General features: G+C 32.2%; 2 protein-coding genes across 2 annotated transcripts; both read left to right on the forward strand.

Moving 5' to 3' along the window:
* Nucleotides 1–584: 584 nt before the first annotated feature.
* On the forward strand, nucleotides 585–11,636 carry LOC130623479 (mitogen-activated protein kinase 1-like). Its single transcript, XM_057438972.1, has 12 exons — nucleotides 585–742; nucleotides 4,461–4,587; nucleotides 6,422–6,477; nucleotides 6,576–6,765; nucleotides 7,150–7,354; nucleotides 7,445–7,524; nucleotides 7,638–7,716; nucleotides 8,010–8,119; nucleotides 8,200–8,266; nucleotides 8,595–8,648; nucleotides 9,108–9,129; nucleotides 10,762–11,636. The coding sequence occupies exons 1-10, from the start codon at nucleotides 636–638 to the stop codon at nucleotides 8,630–8,632; spliced, it is 1,059 nt and encodes a 352-aa protein (XP_057294955.1). The 5' UTR covers nucleotides 585–635; the 3' UTR covers nucleotides 8,633–8,648; nucleotides 9,108–9,129; nucleotides 10,762–11,636.
* Nucleotides 11,637–12,645: 1,009 nt separating this feature from the next.
* Nucleotides 12,646–14,991, forward strand: LOC130623058 (DNA ligase 1-like). The gene is made up of 3 exons (XM_057438562.1): nucleotides 12,646–14,183; nucleotides 14,676–14,802; nucleotides 14,932–14,991. Exons 1-3 carry the CDS (start codon nucleotides 12,646–12,648, stop codon nucleotides 14,989–14,991), a joined length of 1,725 nt encoding a protein of 574 aa, XP_057294545.1.
* Nucleotides 14,992–16,836: the final 1,845 nt, after the last annotated feature.

Below are 16,836 nucleotides of genomic sequence, written 5' to 3' on the forward strand. Positions count from 1 at the left end.
TTGTAGGTGTTACTCTTCCTCCAAGGTGTTGCATACAAGGTTTGGAATTTTAACACGGTTATACTTAGTTCGTCGAAGTTTAATCATTCAAACTAGCTAAAGAATGAATGAAAATAAATGGAACTGCATAAATGCATTGTTAGGTCTTCACATGTTTATACATTTCTTCACGCTAAGTATAACCTTCCATGTTTTATACAAACAGTGAGCGTATTGTATGTTATATGCTACAAGATTGAATTTAGTGTGTTTGTGTTTATTACAGCTTGTCTCGGGCTTTATCTGTTTATATTTTGCAATTTAAATTCGCTCCTTTTTCTTTTATCACTTTCCATGCTTTAGCAGTAACTATTTTCACTATCAATTGTTAAATAAAACCTTTTAGAAAAAATGAACAGAATTCCTCAAATCATAGTTAATAGAAAGAAACACTTTTTTCTTTTTCTTTTTCTATTAAATATGCACAAATTTTCTCCGCGTGTTACACGGGACACCTTTTCTCCTAGCGTCAAGGGGCGTAAACTACTTCTGTGTGTGGCGTGGGGACGAATTTGTTTTTACGTGAACTTGGCGCGTAGTCCCCGTTCCACCATATCTCAATCCTTCATGATAAACAGTGACTCCTTCACACCAAGATGGCGGCAGTCAATCCTCCAGAAACCGTTCGAGGCCAGGTTTTTGATGTTGCTCCACGTTATAAAGGTTTAAACTATATTGGAGAAGGAGCTTATGGCATGGTCTGGTATGTGTATTAGTTTTCCTTCATGTTTGCGTGCTTTCATCTTTTCTACTCTAGCAGGACAGGAAATTTATTGTCGATAATGTATGCATACAGCCAAAATGATTTTGTGTTCTTGTTTAAAATATCGTTTATCCGAGCAAAAGCTTGCAAAGTCTATGTATTATTTAATAGTTCATGCATGTTCCATTGCTAGCCAGCTAGCTTAGACGAGTTTTTATGACATTGTGTTGTGATTTTGCATTAAAAACAATAATGGCGTAATAAGTTTCGTGTCAGATCATATAGCTAAGTTTGTCAGTCAGGTAAGTTAAAGGTTACCTTCTGCGAAAATCGAGTTAAGCAAATATAAAAGATCTTTGAATGTTCTTTAGAAATCTTTTTATTTTTTTTGAAAAATCTTTATCTGTTCTCGAGATATTTGTCTTACAAGTTTTGCGCTAATTATGCAAAATTATTATGTCATAAGTGAGCATTAGGCATAATTATGATAACTAAATATTGAAATTTATGTGAAACATTCAAAAGACGTCAAAGTGAACGGTCAGAAAACATTTTTAACCTTATATGGCTTGTCAAAATTGTTAAATATAGCTAATACCCTCCCAAAGTATATACTTATGACATCATGCAATATTAGTAAACCTGCTGAGGCTAAATTCTAAAGAACCAATCAAGAATTTTAAAAAAAAAAATTTAAATTCCTAGACTACCTTTCAAGCTCTTTCATATCCAATTAACTTTATTTTTCGTGGGAGGTAACCTTTAAAACATTTAATCTACAAGCATCAGCCACCAAGTCCAGCAACCTATTTTCGTGAAAACAATTGTATAGTGGTCCTACATGGCACTTGCCACTTTGTATATTCTCCAACATAGCATGTAGTGCAGGTTTAGTAGAAAACGGCACTGTAATATAAGTGTATGGTGTTTTAGGTAAGTTCTACTGAAATATTGGTAAATTATACAACTTAAAGCTATATACACAGGCAAAAAATATAAGCAATAGACTGCCGTTTCCCTGACTCAGGCTTCTCATTTTAGGTATGCGATCACGTTCCCCCACCCTATCGTGTACCTGATTGAAACTATAGGTACGGGAAGAATCAAGAACCTACGTTGAGACAGAGTCCCATTTTAAAAACGTTTTATAGTTGTTTTAACATTATTTTATGGATGGGCTCTATCAAGGTTTAGTTTAGCGCTAACATAGTGGAATAAACGATAGACCCTGATTGACCCACATCATATTTGTTTATAATAATTGAACAACTAAGGATGAAGTCATATTTAATTATAAAATAACTACTAATAAACCTTGCTATATTTTATATCAACTGTCTATACACTAGCTAATGGCAAAATATCTTTCATAGTGTAAAATAATTATTAAAGTAATTATCTTTTTTGTAAAGTATTTATCTTTTCTTATGATATCTATGTTACACCATTTCTAAAAAGAAAGAGATCAATTTAACCATGCTATTTTCCAAATACACTTCACAGATAGTGTAATTTGTCAGTTTAAGGAGAAGATGCCGTCTCAGCCTTAGGATCTGGTTATTCCGGAGTTCCTGTTCAAGGAACCAAAGAAGTTTAACCTCGTAGAGATTCCTTTTTGTGATTTAAATGAACAATTTGTGAAATGTTTTCTCCGAAAACTAAATAATTTTACAAACGACAAGATTGATATTGGCATAAAATGGCTGACAAAGAAAGTGAAAAATCTTTTTTACATCAAGGACAAAAATCCCCATCAAGAATGCAAATTTTACAAGGACATATGCATGTGCAATGCAAATTACATTGGTGAAACACAACGAAATGTAGAGACACAATGGAAAGAGCACAAAAATGTCAACCAAGATTCGGAACCCGCAAAACACTAAGGGAATACCCAACACACGCTTTCAATTGGAAAATTCTATTCACGCAAGAACACGAAAGAACATTGAAGTGTCAGTTTGCCCTCAAGAGACCAACCTTAAATGACCAATTAGATGCACAGCGACTCTTCCTCTTTAGATATAGATATTAGATATAGATATTATAAGAAAAGATAATTACTGTTTTACCGTAGAGAATTACCTTTCTTATTTTTCTTTCATTACCTCTCTGTATACATTTTTAACTTGTATATATTTGTATATCTGATTTCTCATTTTATTGTAACATCTATAAAAATGATGATGGTTTTCTACCGAAAAGCTTCTGCTAAATATTTTTAAAGTCGTTGTTGTCATTTTATTTTATTCCAAAACTCAATGGCTATTTTTAATAAATAATTCCTAATAAACATGCGGTAACAACAAAGTTTCAATTGGTCAATATTTTATGAAAGAAAAATAAAAAAACAGAATATTGCAGCGCTTAAATTAAATATTTTTAACCTTCAGTCACCATAATTGCAAAGAACTAACATGGCCAGTCAAGTCAATTTTTTTGGAAAATAAAAAAAAACTTTTCAAAGAAAGATCGCTAGTGTCTAGGATTTTAAACACATTATGAATGCATAGCACAGCGGGAGTCTTTAAAACTACTTGTGGAACAAATGTTTAAAATGTATGAAATTTTGTGCACATACTTTATTTAAAATTTGCATCTACGATATTTTATCTAGTTACAATGGTTGATAGTGTCAAAATTTAGTTCTCCTGTTTCGTTCGTGAAGTAATATTTGCAGATATTTTTGTAGCATAAAAAGTTCAGTTTTCTTCAAGAAGTGTAATATTTTATTCTAAACAAAATCCTGATGGTCAAATGTCAAAATTCGATGGTTAGACGGTCCTTTAAATTTATTCGCTTACACTTTTCATTTGCGTTGGGATGGGTTGGGATTTTTCCACATTTGAGGGGAATAAGTTGAAGGCGTCATTTGCTTTTTTATATCATCATTATTGTCATTATCATCATAAATTTAACATATTGTACCATTGACTTAATCTTTATTTCTGGTCCTGTTAAAAATGTGATGAATAAGCATTACTTTTGTTCAGTGTTTCTGTTTTACAGTTCTGTTGAATGTTAAGAACTCCAATTTTTTCAAGCAGATCAGGAGTTTAAAACATTGCTATTGATTTCGAAGCAGTTCTTGTCTTAATCTTACTGTTCTGTGTTTAAGTTTTAACTATTAAAGTAATATTCAGTAAATGTTTAATTTGTATCTTATATACACTGGTTTTCTTTATAATTTAAACAGAGAATAATTTTAGTTGATTTTACCAATAACAAGTTTTGATGCTGTCCAAAAGAAATTAATTTTTAAATTAAACTTTTAATCTGGTAATTTTTAAACATCTAATAATATGATTATGAGGTAGCAACTCATCACAGCTGCAAAAAGGTGTAAATGTAAAATCTCCCACTTGGTATTAAAGTATATTTTTGTATATACTAGATTATTTCAGTTTTTCTTAACAGTAAAAAATATATTCAAACTTTTTAAAGTTTTTAATTTACGTCATGTGGTTACCCAGGAATGCCCTGAAAGCTTGGCCATGTTTTTAAAATGGCCAGATACCCTAAAACTAACACAATTCATATGAGATTCTATGAGAGTATTTAGTTGGAAATGTGGTATAGTTGTTTGTATTTATTCAATTTGGAATTTGGAAAAATTGAAACACTTGATAATCTAAACAACAAGGACTTTTTATGTTGAAAACTGAGTAAATCCTATAATATTACAAATTAAATAATTCACTTAAATTTTGTATTTTAGTTCTGCCACAGACACTGTTCATGGATCAAAAGTTGCAATAAAGAAAATTAGTCCTTTTGAACATCAAACATACTGCCAAAGAACTTTGCGAGAAATTAAAATCCTAGCAAGATTTAACCATGAAAATGTGAGTATGTTGTATTTTTATCTAGCGCATTGTTATGTTTTGATTACAGATGTAATTTTATCTAAGGTTCAATTATTTCTATTATATGTTATTATTTAATGTGTTGTTATAACTACATGATATATTTATGTCTTGATTTTTTAATAAACTATATTAATATCCTGTTTATCTTCTGTTGTGTAAAACCTTTTGTTTCTAAGTTTAATTTTGTGTAAAATTTCTTCAAAAGTTAAAAAAAACGCAAAGGAATTAAAATTTTAGCAAGGAATCTGCAAACAAAAGTACTTTTAGGAATGTTTTACTAACAAAAGGGACTGTGAGTCATAAAAATCAATTTTTCCTAAAATGAAAATAAAAAGAATAGGAGAACACTGCTATAAAAAGGTTAGAGGTTACATGTCACTCTCAACTAATTTAATCTCAAAATGTTTGTAACATTATTTGTTTCACAAATACATATGCGAAAAACCCCAGAAATTTAACCCAATGTATAAAATGATGTTGGACTTTTATTGTAGAGCTTAAAAAGTTGGTTAACAAGTCTTTTTGTTGTCAAAATATTTACATTTAAGAATTTTAATTTTAATTATGCTGCATAAATTGCGATGTCATATTTAAGTAGTAGCAAATTTTAACATTTTCTGTCATTAATAATTTAGACCTGAAGGGATGTGCATTCAAACTTTATTTGCTTTATTTGCTGCCAAATTAAAACGTTTTTTTTTTAAAAAATATTTGATTTGTTCAATTTTACGGATGTGCTACCTATATACATGGGCCAAGCTACAGGGGTTTTACAGCTGCTGTAACCACTTTTGCGTTTTCAGGGATGTAATTTTTTTCTTATGAATGAAAAACAGGCAAAAAGAGATTTTCTTAAATACTAATGTTATGTGGTTCGGGATGGAGTTGAAAGTGGATATAAGCTTTAGTGTTCTATATCCAGACGCAGGATCTCACAAAAAAGTTTATCTAAAGGACTTAATTTTTTTTTATTGAAAGTAACATTTTGTTGTATGCGGTTACTTATGCGGTTAGGTACGTGCATTTAGGTATGTGCTGGGAAACCCATGCCTGCAGTGTACCTCAGTTGCATGTGCCAGCAATAACTGTGAAAGATTTTTTAATTAAGTAGTTCCCAAAGAAATTTCAGATTGGAAAAAAAAAAACCTCCCCCAGCCTTTCTAATTGACGTCAGCACATGGCAAATGTGGTTTGAAGAAAACAAGTTCAAGTTGGCAAAATTTTACCAAGGCAATTTCTATTTCGCAATTTAAAGAATTCTTTAATTGCGATGAAACTGTTGTAAATAAGTAGAAAATATATATAGATGAAAAACCGATAGAAAGTATTCCTTCATGGAAAAATTAATAAAGATCATTAAAGTGGTTGCTGATCATTTTGTTTATATACCCTAACTAGAATTAAAGTAGTTTAAATGTGAACAAGCTGACTTGAAAAAAAGAGCTTGAATTTAAAAGGAATTTGCTGACGTCAGAGACTAAAATCACTGTTTTTGCCGACGTGAAATTGTGTATTGCCGAGGCGAGTCATAAAAATGAAAATTCATTTTTTTGCCAACATGAAATGGGCAAATGCTGACGCAAAATAGTATAATGAAGGTAAAAAATAAAATTATTTGAATTAAAAAAAGGCTTTAGAAAATTTAGAAAATCAATTTATTTTATTAAAGAAGTAAATGCTCACAAAACTCTGTAAAATCGTTGTTGTTGTTGTTATTTTTATTGTTGTTTTTATTGTTATTGTTGTTGCTGCTGTCATGTTTTTTAGCATTTTATTTAAATTTTTATAGTAAGACAACATATTTTTTTAGATCATAAATATTATGGACATCAAAAGATCCCCAACCATTGATGAGATGAAGGATGTGTATCTTTTACTTAAAGCTTTCTATCTATAAATTATCAGCCTCCTCTTGCACCCACCATCTTGTATGATATATATTTTTTTCTTAACATAGTTTTTAGATATATAGTTCAAACCTTGATGGAGACAGATCTATACAAACTGTTAAAATCACAAAAATTGAGCAATGACCATATATGTTACTTTCTCTATCAAATTCTTAGAGGTCTAAAATACATTCACTCTGCGAACGTATTACACCGTGATTTAAAGCCAAGCAATCTATTACTAAACACAACATGCGACTTAAAGGTTTGATTATATTTGCTTGTATTTTTTTGTTTAAAAACACTTGTCTGTTTCTACTAAACTTTTCTACTATTTAATCGCTGATTGCAAAATAATTAAAAAACAATATTACAATAAAAAACATAAAACATCAGTAATGTTTTTAGTGCTATTTTAAACCTCTAAATTCTTTTACTTTGTGACCATAAAATTGTTGGCGTCATCGATTGTTGATATTCACTTATTGCACCCATTAGCAATTATCAATGGGTGCAATCAACTCCCATTGTTACTCATATCACGAGAAGCAGAACCTACCAGATATTTTACTTCAAATCCCAGCAAATGTTTTAAATTATTGTGTGTGTGATGTGTGTGTGTGTGTTGTAATTTTAAACACCATTTCAGATATGTGACTTTGGGTTAGCACGTGTAGCAGATCCAGAACACGATCACACTGGTATATTAACAGAATATGTTGCTACTCGTTGGTATCGAGCTCCAGAAATTATGTTAAATTCAAAGGGTTACACCAAATCTATCGATATCTGGAGTGTTGGGTGTATATTGGCGGAAATGTTGTCCAATCGACCATTGTTTCCTGGAAAACATTGTAAGTGAAAGTTTGAAATATTAATTTTGTGAAAGTCGCCGTAAATTAAAGTAACATGACGCTAAACTGTTCTGTTTTGTTTTGGTTTAGATCTTGACCAATTAAATCTTATTCTGAATGTACTTGGCTCTCCAGATCAGGAAGCCTTGCAGTTTATTCGAAACGAAAAAGTAAGACCTTTTGATCGAGACTGATTGTGACTGTGCAAAAGGTTTATGCTAAAAACAGTCAACCGTTTGAATTTAAATTTTAAATAATAATTTGTTGTTCATTTCTTATTAAGGCTAGAAGTTATCTGATTGGTCTACCAGTAAAGAAAAGAACGCCATGGTCGCAATTATTTCCTAATGCAAGTCCCAAGGGTATATTATTTAAGCATTCTTTTAATCCCTTTTTAGTAACATTATTTAGCCAATCCAAAGTTTTTTGTATTTTGATAAGTGCCTATACACATTATTACCACTCGGGAGCACGTCTTCCTATTCCGTACCTCAGATTTTGCCAGTGGTACACAATATGAGTATTTTTGTAGACCTTCGGATACCATTTTGATAACATATATGGCTATTACAAACATTTCATATATCTGGTAGTATGCGCTAATATTAACGAGTTGTTTTGTTTTGTAGAATGTACTTAAATTGCATTCTTTTAGCTCTTGATCTGTTGGACAAATTGCTCACATTTAACCCAGAAAAGCGTGTTACTGTAGAAGAAGCCCTTGCGCATGAATATTTGGAACAATACTATGATCCTCAGGACGAAGTTGGTTTTTATACAATTGTTTTTCATTATTTCGTTTTCTTTATTATTGTCTCCTGATTTTATTAATTGTATTTTTTTAGCCTGTGGCAGAGGAACCTTTCACCTTCAACACAGAGTTAGACGACTTACCGAAAGAAAAGTTGAAAGGTAATAAACTTCCGAGACGGCCTTATTTTTTTGCTAATCAGACGGCCCTGATAATATCTGCGACAGCCCTGTTTTTTTTAAACCAATTATTTACTAACTTCTGTACAGTGTATATTTATATAAGATAAAATTAATTGTAAGAAAAAATCGTTTCTCATGTAAGTGTTAAAAAACAAAGAAGTTATACAAATGCCATGGTACCGACTAATGTACGATAAAACGGCCCTTTTATACAGACGACCCTGTTTTATTTTGCAACAACAGACTGTCTGAACTAATTTATCTGTTACTGCAAAGGCTCAAAGGAAGTATTTTTTCTTATTTTTAGAATTAATATTTGAATCAACGAAGATGTATGGCGATTAAAGCCACACAGAATGTTGTAAGTGTGTTGTTCTCATGTTATATCTACTTTGCTGTAAGTGTGTTGTTCTTATGCTATATCTACTTTGCTGTTGTTACTATCGAATCTTCTCTAGAAAGGTTGGCAATTTAGTATTTTTGCAGTATTTCGAAATAGAAGTATGTTTAGTTTCGTGAATTTTGTTGAAAAGGTTTAACGAAAATTATCCGCGAATTGTTTCAAAACAACTTTAGAAGCGCCTATGTGCAGCCAAAAACGTTACGCTAACATTGTATTTAAATGTGTATGGAGTTTAATTGTGTAGTTAATCGGGGTTTAGTGAGGACTTGTTAGTGCGCGAGTTATGTCAGATCGGTTAAAGTTCCTTGCAAGTCTAAAGCAGGTTAGTGAGTTAGTATTTATTTATCTGCTTTTAAAGGTAAAAAAGTAAATGAACAAGTGATTAAATAAATAATTTATACAATATTGTTTTTTTAGATTCGCAAACAATGTAGATACTGTGAGTATTTTGTTTCAAAAATTTAATTTTTAAATTGATACTAAAAAGATATGTAGGCACTGTAAACAGCAGCATTGACCTTAAGGCTAAAATACACGGTAAGTTTAAACAGACCGTTTAGTTGTATGAAAAAACTTATAGGTTTCGTTGCAGGTAATATACCTCTCCACACGTTAAGATAAATTGTATAAGTTTTTTTTAAAATAACTCTTTTTACAATGAATACGAAAGAAAAACACGTAAATATTCCGTTGCGTGTATTGTTATAGCAGCAGCAGGGTAAACGGTGTAAGAAAAAAAGCGGTTATGATTAAAAATTAAAAAAATATGCTTAAATCTTTAGTTTAAACAATAACTTATTAATCATTCTGTTAATTTCAATAAAAAAATCTTAGCGAAAGTTGAACATGTCCAACTTTTAAAAACCTTTTTATTTGCTGTGTACACGGTAATTTTTTATCTTTTATTTAAACGGTTTAAAGTTACCGTGTATTTTAGCCTTTAGATGTGATCAGAATATATATATTAGGGCCATACAATTATGACGGTCCATATAAACACCCTTTTTCTGACCCTTTCCCACCTGTCTGATTTTATTTAAAAAACGCTCTCCTCCCCTTCTTTGGGGATGTCAGATTTTTTTAAAACTTAAATAAAATCATGTATTTATTAAACTATTTAAGTGAAAGTATATATTTTTTGAAAGAATAATGTGCTTTCAGCGAATGGTATATTCTTACAAAAAATCGGGAACATGTTATTAAACACATTCAAAGCTTTTTAAAAAAAACTCGACCGTAAAATCTGCTCCATCGAAGCACTGAAGAGGAGTCTGAGTTTTCTTCCTAAACGTTTTGTTTCGATTTTTTGTTATGTGGTTTAGCGTTCGAAATTTTTAGATTTGGATTGAAGTGAACTGAAGAAATAAAAAAAATAAATAAGGTTTAATTGAACCGCAGCAAAAGAATTTTAAATCTTCAAAATATCTCGCTTTGAGTGTTATATATCTTTGCGGCACACCAAAGAGAATAAGTTATGAATGTCAACACCCTTTGTTATAAGTAATTTCGATAACCTCTACTTTTGTCGCGGTTAGGGTGTGACTATGATTACAGAAAGTTACTACTACGATGTTGCTAATATTTGAATTTTTACAGCGTTTCAGAACAAGCCTTGGTTGCTTCACCTCACAAATTTTTACCCTTATTGTTTAATTTTTCACCCGAATTTTACCCTTGGCACTATTCGTGCTGGCCAGCCCCCTGTTTAACCTTCTACTAGCTGATAGTGTCGCCAATTTTTCGAGTTTAGTGATATTTTCCGGATTTTTGTTTTTTGTAGGAATATTTTAAACTTTTTTAATACGAAGCAACTATAAAAATATTTACAAATATTAAATTTAGGCTAATTTTTACATACTTTAACAAATTTCATGACGTCATTAGCAAAAATACTGACATCAGCATTTTTTTTTACTAAGTTGTTACTAAAGGTCGGGCAACACTTGTAAGTTTCATGTCTATTAAACAAGCATTGTAAAAATTACGGGTGAGGGACGACTCCCCCTAGCCCCCCATGAATAGGGTTAACAACTTGGTTACTTCTATTCGTTAATTAAATGTTTTTTTTTAGGTTATTCTGATTATCGCTTGATGAATTGTATGTAGCGAATTTTCCTATTCGATTGAAGCCTAATTCTCAATTGTTTATTGGTATATATATGTAAATATATATACTTAATTTATGCTGACATCAGCGTGAATAAAGTATGTTCTGTTCTGAATATATATTTTGTTACTGGAAATTCAGACGTGAAGGAAGTCGATTTTGTATACTGATGAACTCTCTCGCATTATATTTTTCGTGTATGTGTGACGTAAACCTTTGTTAAATACCTGTAAAAAGGTTGTGTGAGACAAGAACTTACAGGGTGTCTGCACGGGAGATGTTTATGGTTGCTCTCAATACGATCGCAACTTTTTCAAATTTCTTCGGGTTCGACTGCACTGGGAATTTTTCAATCGTTTCGTCATTTTCAGTTTATTAAAGTTTTTGAGCAATTTGATATGTAAGTATGATCTTCAAATCTACAACTCGCTTAGTCATGTTTTTGCCTCAAATAACCAGTTTTGCGTTTTTAATTCTTGTTTTAGTTACTGTTTATTATTGAATCCAGTCAACGTTGTAAAATTTCAGATAAGAGTCAATTTGTTAGTTGATAAAAGGGCTTGGGAATTAAGTTGTACTCCGGTGGTTAGCCCTGTGTAATTACCTCTGCTACCTCAAATTTTTTTGTCTATTGGTATTTAAACTAAATACCTATCACGTAAAACTGCGCATGTCATTTTTTTATATTTTTTTTGAAACGTGTAAAAGAAAGACTATGTATTTGCTTATTTTTTCTGCGAAAACACCGGAAGTAAACTAATTTTATTTATACTTTCAAACAACTTTTGTAGTGTATCTGATTTACGTTTTATAATGTCATATTGGTATGATCTCCATCGTATTGTTGTTTTCAATCTCCCCGATGTGTCTAAATTTATGCGAGCTTGTTGCGTGCGGTCAGCGGGCTATAAAGGGCAGTTAGGATAAAGTAGCTGCGTAAATTAAAAAATTCTAATATGTTGAATGAAGGTGTATTGTATTAGAATGTATCTATAAAATACTGAGTTATAAAAATTACTCAAATAGCCTTGAACTTGATCAAAAGCTTTGAGGCCAAAGAAAAATTAGGAGTAGCATGTATGAATAAAAAAATTCTTGGCCTTAATTCGTACCTGAAGCGCATCCCATGTTTTTGAAATCGGATTAATACCCAACCAAACTAAACATGAACCATGGGTCATTTCTTTAACCACCAGTTTCAACTTAAGTTTTGGAAAGCTAGTTATTTTTCGAACAAAAGGTTTATTTTCAAATAGGAATGCATATTTTGAGGGTTAATGTGGCGCTAAAGACGTAAGTTCGTAATGTAATGCAAAGTTTCGATGTTATTTTGATCTAATAGTCTCTTGTTTAAAAGCATCAACAAATGCAAGCTTCCCTGAAAACGAGCTTGTTTTGGCTGAACTTCGTTGAAGGTATGTTAAAGATGAAAAAATTAAATTGTGTCACGTGATGTTTTTCATTTTCGAAGTAAATACAAAAGCTGTGAAAAGGCGTTCTATAGAAGGACATTAATGCAAAAACATTTCACACCTTTTAATACAACCAATCACAGTCGCTCTTCTATTTCTATAAATTAGCCAATCACGTATTTTCTATTTTAAATACCATATTGATTTTAAGCTAATTTAACCAATAGAAACACTACAAAAGAGTTACGAACCAATAAGATCATGTAACTCTAAACCAATAAAAATGCAGCAAATTAAAAAATTCGATAATTTTTTGTAACACTTCATTGGGTCCGCATTGTTATTTACACGCTTCATTGCAAAGCAGTATCCAGTGCAAGCTCTGCGCACTCACTGTGACAAGACGAACAAACAGAAGAAACATTTTTCTTTCAAAATGGCGAACACAGAATGCATTGGAATGGAAGAAGTTAACGAAGAGACCTTTGAATCTGCAACTAACCAGCAAGGCGTAGCTGAAGAACCAACAGGAGAAATGACAGAAACTGCTATTCATGAGAATGAGTCGGAAGATGTTCAAGGAGAGAAGAACGCAGAGAATATTGAAGATAAGACTGAAAAAGAAATCAAATCTAAAAAAAGGTTATCTATCTTTCGTAAATCGAAGAAAGAGAAAAAATCAGAGACTGAGGAGCCGGCTGACGAAGGCGGTTTTGTAAAAGAAGATAACAAAGAAAACATTTTAGATGATGTCACCGTGGAAAAACAAGAAAAAACATCCCGGTGGAAGCGCAAAAGTGGAAAGAAGAATGAAATACCTGTGAAGGAGAGCACTACACAGACACCTACCTCTCATGACACAAAAGAAGAAACTGCAGAAGCTCAAGCGGAAGAAGAAGAGGAAGGAAAAATAGTTTCAAAGAAGTTGCGATCAATGTTTAAACGAAAAAGTAACCGAGCTTCAAAAACTGCTTCAGACAATGCTGTCACGCAGACTGTTGAGACTGCAGAAGAAGTTGGCGTAGAAGAAGATGTAGTTGCAGAAAAACCTAAGAAAACTCGCATGTGGAAACGAAGGAGTGAAAAGAAAACTAGTAACGAAGTTGTCGCCACTCAAACAGAGAATGTAGAGCTGGAAAAAGAAACTACCACAGGAGAAGAACCTTGTGAAGATGTTGACGATTCAAAAACAAAAGCCGAGGAGAAAGGTGAAATTTCTACGAAACCTCGAAGAAGGTCTCTCATGAAGAAATTTAAGAAAAATACCAAAACAACAAAGTCAGACGTGATTACCGACGAGAATGAGAAGCATGTGGATGAAGAGTCTAAAATGAAAAAAGAGGAAAACATCGAGGATGGAGAGCTGAGAAACAATCCTTTTCATGATTGGTTTGAGGAGAATCGAATCGAGGAGGTTACTGAACCAGAAGTATTGCTATCACCTGAAGAACCAATTAATCCAATAGATGAAGAAGACGGTGGTGTGTATACTGGAGATGAGTATTTAACGGAACCGGAAGAAAGCAAAGTGGAAGTCATTGAGATTAAAGTCGATCTTGCTGAAACGGAAGATGCCCAGGATGAGACAAATGAATCTGATCTAACTACGGTTACAGCTCTTCCTGACATAAACTCTGATGCTTTTACTGCGTCAGTTGAAGCTGCTAAGGAAACAATAGCTGTTGCCGATAAAGAAGAAATAAAGGGGGAAGAGGAAGGGGGAGAGGAGGAAGAGAAGGAAGAAGAGGAGGAGGAAGGGACTTCAGAGAACGCGATAGAAATAAGCAAGGAGAATGTAGAACCGGATGCCAAAAGCGAGAATAAAGAAGAAAATAAATGTCAAGGTTTTGTTTTGGTTGATCATTTGAACGATAAACAAAAAGACGAATCTTATATTCTTGCTAAGAAAGCCTTAAATGCATATAGAAAAGGACAGCTTAACCATGCTTATTGTCAAGCTTGTTGTACATTGATGTAAAAAGAATTGGTGAGTGTGGCCACGACGTGTTGAACTCTTGCACGAAATTGTTTGTTAACGTCATTAAAAAATTTTGAAAAAAATTTTATAGACGCACCTTGAAAAACTATCGCCAAAAACATCACTATTAAGAGTCTGGAAGCTAATATTATACGGAGGAATGAAGAACTTGCGTGACAATTTAATTGGTTCTGACTGAATTAATTACTTGCGTGACAATTTAATTGGTTCTGACTGAATTAATATTTTTACACAAATATTTTTTACCTGTCTCAATATACAAAAATAGGAAGCGCCTCTCTCATTTTAAAAGGGAAGATATAAATGTCTATTCGCTTCTTGATTACTTTGTTAAAACAATTTTTCTGCGTGAACATATTATTGCGGGACAAATAATGTTGGGGTTGAACCTCTAGTAACTGTACTATTTTTAGCTTATATATAACTATGTGATATAACTAACCCAGCGACTCCGTCCTTTTTCCCAGCTTCTTTTTTTGTCTTGAACAACCTCGTACACAGGGCATATATTATATCTCTTCCGACATCGGGACGCCGTCCAGATATAAAGAGACAATAGGGGCTGGGAAGGAGGTTGTGTCTTGCCAATGTTTTGTACAATTTCAAAAATGTATCAATATATATACATTGAAGTCGAAACCTGCTTCGGTGTAAATAGAACAGTGTTTTTACTTGAAAAATTTGATTTAAAGCTCTAACTCTACCTGTTTGGTAATGATATAGCTATATTCTAATGATTACTATTACTGGTCGTTTTGCGGATTTTGGGAAGAAATTAGTTAAAAAATCTTGCAGAAAGAAATTTTTTGAAATTAAGAGGCTAAAAAACAAGTTTTTTGCACGGCCAAATTTTGCTTTTAAAAAAAATGCGAAATTCATGTTTGCGTTTGAAACGGTCATTTAAACTATAAAAAAGAAAATAAATGATGACAGGAAAAGTAAATTTCATAACATTGTACCAAAATTAAAAACCAAGTCAAATTTATTTTATCGTTTTACTTGACATTTTAAAAAGATAGCGCAACTCATTTTTGCGATCTTTTTTTCATTTACTTTTCTTATTTATACTGTACTTTTTGCGTTAGTTTACAAAAAGTATTTAGTGGAATAAAAAAGAAGTTTGTCAACACACAAAACAATGATTGTTATTGCTAGAAATGGAAATCATTGATTAATAATATTTTGCTATGTTTTTGATTAGTTCTTTTTTGGGGGCTCAGCCGATAAAATTGCTGACCGGGGGTATTGTAGTTTCAACGGCGCAGGGTCAAAGGTTTCTTAAAAGTGATTGACGAACAAAATATTTTTTGGCGTTTAACGTTACAACTGTCATGTCAACCTCGTTCTCAGCTCCTGTTGTCTCTTTTCTATAATCAGGAAGGCGAGACGAACATGTTCGTATCGCCGTCTGATTTCAGAAAAGTTAAAAGATGCCCTGGGGACGAGGTTGCTATTATGTGAACTCAATGGCAACTAAGAGATCTGTGTTGCGGTCATTGCAAATTTCGTAGTTCATTATTTGTTTTTATTTAAAATCATCGGTCCCGAGTGCAAGGTGAGGATTTATCCTAACTAGAAAAAGTCTTGTTAAAATAAAAAAACCTTTTAATGTGTTGATGTTGGTAAATCTAAGCGAACTCGACATCCCGCTTTTGCGAAAATGTCAGCAAACTCGACATACTGTTGCGAAAATGTTTTTACTTTCATAAAGTATAAACGATCAAATATTTTCATTGTTTTCAGCTCTGCTATGGAGTTCAACTAGAAGTTTAATGAAAACAAAACTCGATTACCTTACTTCTGGTACAAACATTAATCTCCCTCAAATCGTTTATTTTCTTAATATTTTTAAACTTAAACGAAAAATAACACAGTATGCTTAAACTGTGCAACCAATTTGAGAATGTTATATCAACCTTAAGAGACAAGTAAGCTTTGTTAAGCGCTTTTAAAAATTGAAAACAGAAAAGTGATTATAAGGTAGATGAATTAGTAAGTCGTTATTTACGTTGTTGTTGTTGTTGTTATTTACGTTATGTTGCATATTCCCCTTTGTTATTTTTATCGTTTTTATACCTCAAAATAACTCCTTGTTTACAAAAGCTATGACTTAAAACCACAGAAGTAGAAGTATCTAAACAGGGCGTTGGTTGTATGTGGTTTTCATAAAACAATCGTCACTACTGTTCCCTCTTCTGGTTTATTTATCTGTGTTTTCCTGGTTCCATTTTTTCTGTTGCAGTGTGACCATGTCACATTTCTTCATACACTAGGTAGACTTTCTAAAGATTTATATTATCGCATCATCGAGTTTTTTTACATGTTTAATTTTGCTGAAAGTAATTGTAGAGAAAAGAGTGGGAACTACTAAATATTGCTTGACAAGTAGGTGTGTTCTAGAATTAAGTCAGGAAACATTATATTAAAGTTGCTTAAGTTTATCATAATTTTAGTATCGAGTATGGTTTTTAGTTATAATTTGTGCGTGTTTGACAAGCAAGTAATGATCAACTACGATTTTCTGTAAAGTCAACGTTTTAGGCAATGTGTCAATTTAGTTGAAGGCCGCTAGAAATGACGTGAGCTGTCACGCCTAGTTAAACGCACCGTTAAATGGAGAGTTGAAAT

The sequence above is a fragment of the Hydractinia symbiolongicarpus genome, chromosome 13 (assembly GCF_029227915.1).
Source record: "Hydractinia symbiolongicarpus strain clone_291-10 chromosome 13, HSymV2.1, whole genome shotgun sequence".
Lineage (NCBI taxonomy): Eukaryota > Metazoa > Cnidaria > Hydrozoa > Anthoathecata > Hydractiniidae > Hydractinia > Hydractinia symbiolongicarpus.

Coding starts and splice junctions, on each gene's coding strand:
- LOC130623479 (XM_057438972.1), top strand. CDS start 636: ATGGCGGCAGTCAATCCTCCAGAAACCGTTCGAGGCCAGGTTTTTGAT. Junction 7,717..8,009: donor TCCTAATGCAAGTCCCAAGG/GTATATTATTTA, acceptor GCATTCTTTTAG/CTCTTGATCTGTTGGACAAA. Junction 8,120..8,199: donor ACTATGATCCTCAGGACGAA/GTTGGTTTTTAT, acceptor GTATTTTTTTAG/CCTGTGGCAGAGGAACCTTT.
- LOC130623058 (XM_057438562.1), top strand. CDS start 12,646: ATGGCGAACACAGAATGCATTGGAATGGAAGAAGTTAACGAAGAGACC. Junction 14,184..14,675: donor CAAGCTTGTTGTACATTGAT/GTAAAAAGAATT, acceptor CCTTTTTCCCAG/CTTCTTTTTTTGTCTTGAAC. Junction 14,803..14,931: donor TTGTGTCTTGCCAATGTTTT/GTACAATTTCAA, acceptor GTAATGATATAG/CTATATTCTAATGATTACTA.